The sequence below is a fragment of the Sinocyclocheilus grahami genome, unplaced genomic scaffold (assembly GCF_001515645.1).
Source record: "Sinocyclocheilus grahami isolate Dianchi unplaced genomic scaffold, SAMN03320097.WGS_v1.1 scaffold1331.1, whole genome shotgun sequence".
Classification (NCBI taxonomy): domain Eukaryota; kingdom Metazoa; phylum Chordata; class Actinopteri; order Cypriniformes; family Cyprinidae; genus Sinocyclocheilus; species Sinocyclocheilus grahami.
In genome coordinates this window covers 243,240-246,157 of record NW_015506510.1, presented here as the reverse complement: position 1 = coordinate 246,157, position 2,918 = coordinate 243,240, and the positions used below count along the sequence as shown (strand labels likewise).

The 2,918-nt window shown below is 46.0% G+C and overlaps 1 protein-coding gene across 1 annotated transcript in view; it reads left to right on the top strand.

Moving 5' to 3' along the window:
* LOC107569300 (zinc finger protein ZFPM2-like) overlaps positions 1–2,917 on the top strand; it is an 80,384-nt gene extending 77,467 nt beyond the window's left edge. The window contains exon 8 of the mRNA XM_016255358.1: positions 594–2,917. Within this exon, the coding sequence (XP_016110844.1) occupies positions 594–2,917 (2,324 nt within the window). The remainder of the gene's footprint in view (positions 1–593) is intronic.
* The last annotated feature ends 1 nt before the right edge of the window (position 2,918 follows it).

The window sequence follows — 2,918 nt, the reverse complement described above, 5'->3', positions numbered from 1 at the left end:
ATTGTCCTGCAGAGTTTAGCTCCAACCCTAATTAAACACACCAGCAAGGTCTTCAGACCGACTAAATATTTCCAGGCAGGTGTGTTGTAGCTGGTTGGAGGTAACGCAGGACGTTGACTAAGAGCAGGATTGGACACCCCTGGTCTGATTGATGGTTTTGGATGAGTTTTGGGCAATTGTCATATGGTCAGGCCGGGAGACCAACTAAACCAGCTTAGGCTGGTTTGAGGTGTTTTTTGATAGTTCAGTAGAGAGAGGACAGGGAATTATGGGTATAGTGCAGGGGTGTCCAAACTTGTTCCTGGAGGGCCACTCTCTTGCAGAGTTTAGCTCCAACCTTAATTAGACACACCTGAACCAGCTTAAACACCAGGGAAACTTCCAGGGAAGTGGAACCTTGGCCCTTCAGGAGCAGGATTGGACACCCCTGGTATAGGGAATCAGGAAATGTTCCAAACAGGATTCCAACTAAAGTTATCTGCACAAGCACCATGGCTCAATGTATAGGAGTCTGTACACTCCTTGGTTAGACTCAACTTTGTATTGTAGTGTTCCTCATTAACACCATTTCTGTTTTCTTTTTGTTTTTCCAGTTCTCAAGTCAGATGCGATATCCACTGGAAGAAACTTAAAATGCACAATTTGTGACTACACTGCTGAAACTCTTATGGTACTCCAGCACCACATCCTCTCCCATCTGTCCCAAACTGGCCTGAGATGTAGTTACTGCCACTTCACATTCCAAACCCCCAGAGAACTGGTCAAACACCAGGAGCTGCATGGACATACGGTCAACAAACTCATTGAAGGAGACAAAGCTGATAACTCCCCTAACAGCATTGCAGACAGTCCTCAACGAGTTAGAGCTAATGCAAACATGAAATACCTTCAGGAAAGCACAGTACAACGTGATATAAGTCAAATGCCAGAGATGGAAAGCACGGAAAGTAGCCAGACATCCACTAAGGGTGAGGGAAACTCAGGAAACAAGGCAAGTGTTTCATACTCCAGAGTAAAGTCAGAACCTTCTAGTCCTCGTTTAGCCTCCTCACCCATTCAACACCACCTGCCTCCTGCCTTTCCCTTACTCCCCTTCATACCACATGTCCCGTTCTCACAGGATATTACGGTGGGCCCGCAAGCATCTGAGATCCTGGCCAAAATGTCCGAGTTAGTCCATCGCAGGTTACGTCATGGGGGAAACTCATACCCTCCAGTCATGTATAGCACGCTTGTGCCAAAAGGAGCAACGTGCTTTGAATGCAATATCACCTTCAATAACCTTGATAATTATTTGGTACACAAGAAGCACTACTGCAACAGTCGCTGGGAAAGCACACACAGGCCACTCGACTTCCCTGGTCTTCTGGATAAACCAGCAGGCAGTGTAAGCCCTAAAATCGGAGCTAGTTTAGCTGTTATGCTAAATTCCGGCCATCCCTTTGAAGTGAAAGGGCATGAGCCTAATCCTTGCATTCCAATCGCAGGTGGAAAAGTGACAGATGAACTGTCTGTGCAAGTTAAAAAAGCATCAACTCCATCTGGTGCACAGGAGAGACCAAACGGTACACAGCTGGATTTACAAAACCAGAAAATGCCACCCACTGAAACTGACCCCAACCACACAACATGCGAGGCATGCAAGATCACCTTTAGTCGACATGAGACCTTCATGGTGCACAAGCAGTATTACTGTGCCACTCGCCATGATCCTCAATTGAAACGTGCAAACAATAAAGGAGCAGCCAATCAGAAGGCAGTACGTGCTCGTAAAAGAAGAAAGGCATATGAGCTGGCCACTCCTGAACAAGAACAAATGCCACCTATGGGTATGCCAACATTTCTTGGTATGCCCACTATAGGAGGTCCATACATGTCAAAAGACACACTGGATAGCTTCAGGGACCATCAGAGGTACAACATGATCCAGGGGTTAGTACCCAAATATCCAGAGGCTTCATTGACAGTCACAAAATCAGCTCTTGTGTCAAAATGTAATACAATCTCCAAGGAAGAAGGTGATGCACCTATAGATCTCAGTAAAAAATGCATCGCACAGTTTGGCAACACTCCGGTTTCTTCTAAAGGACTTATGGATTATCATGAGTGTGTTGTGTGCAAGATAAGCTTCAACAAAGTTGAGGACTATCTCAAGCACAAACAAAACTTCTGCCTAGGTACTATTTTGCAAAACACTTCAGCTGAATTCAAAATCATCAAAAAGGAAGGTCCTAGAAATACTAACAGCCTTTTAGAGAACGCCCTCTTTGCGCTCCCAGCTCTGCATGGAAAGATTGAGCATCCAAATGCAGTGCCAACTTCCGACATCCAAGCTTCCAGTGAGGAACAACCGATCCCGATAAAAGATGACACGAGGAGCGTGTTTCAGCCCTCTGGGGGTTACCCAAGTCCTGCTAAGAAAATGAGACCCGATGAGCAAATCTGGCCTTACTATGAAATCAAACCCACTGATTACGCTACAGGGATGCTGGTCTCACAAAGCGAACAAAGGCAGAGTCCAAACGAGGGCAGTGAGGGGGAAAATGACCAGCCGATGCCTGATGGTAGCCATCTAAGCACACATGACCCTGGGAACCAGAACAAGTCTTCATCCTTAAAGGACAGTCTTGACCTCGAGGACAAGATGGAAGATGCTGGGAATAAACAACATGGTTCCCCTACACCAGAGAGCCATGCAGACAGTCCTGTCAACTGTAAGGAAAGCACAATGTCGGTGCCATCCTTAAAGACTGAGGAAGTCTCGACAAGATTCAAGAGAGTGTTGAATGGGTCCATTGCAACCACAAGTAATGTAAAGTACTGCCGTCCTTGTGACATCCAGTTCAACAACCTCTCAAACTTTATAACACACAAGAAGTTTTACTGCTCGTCACACACAGCAGAGCATGTGAAATAGC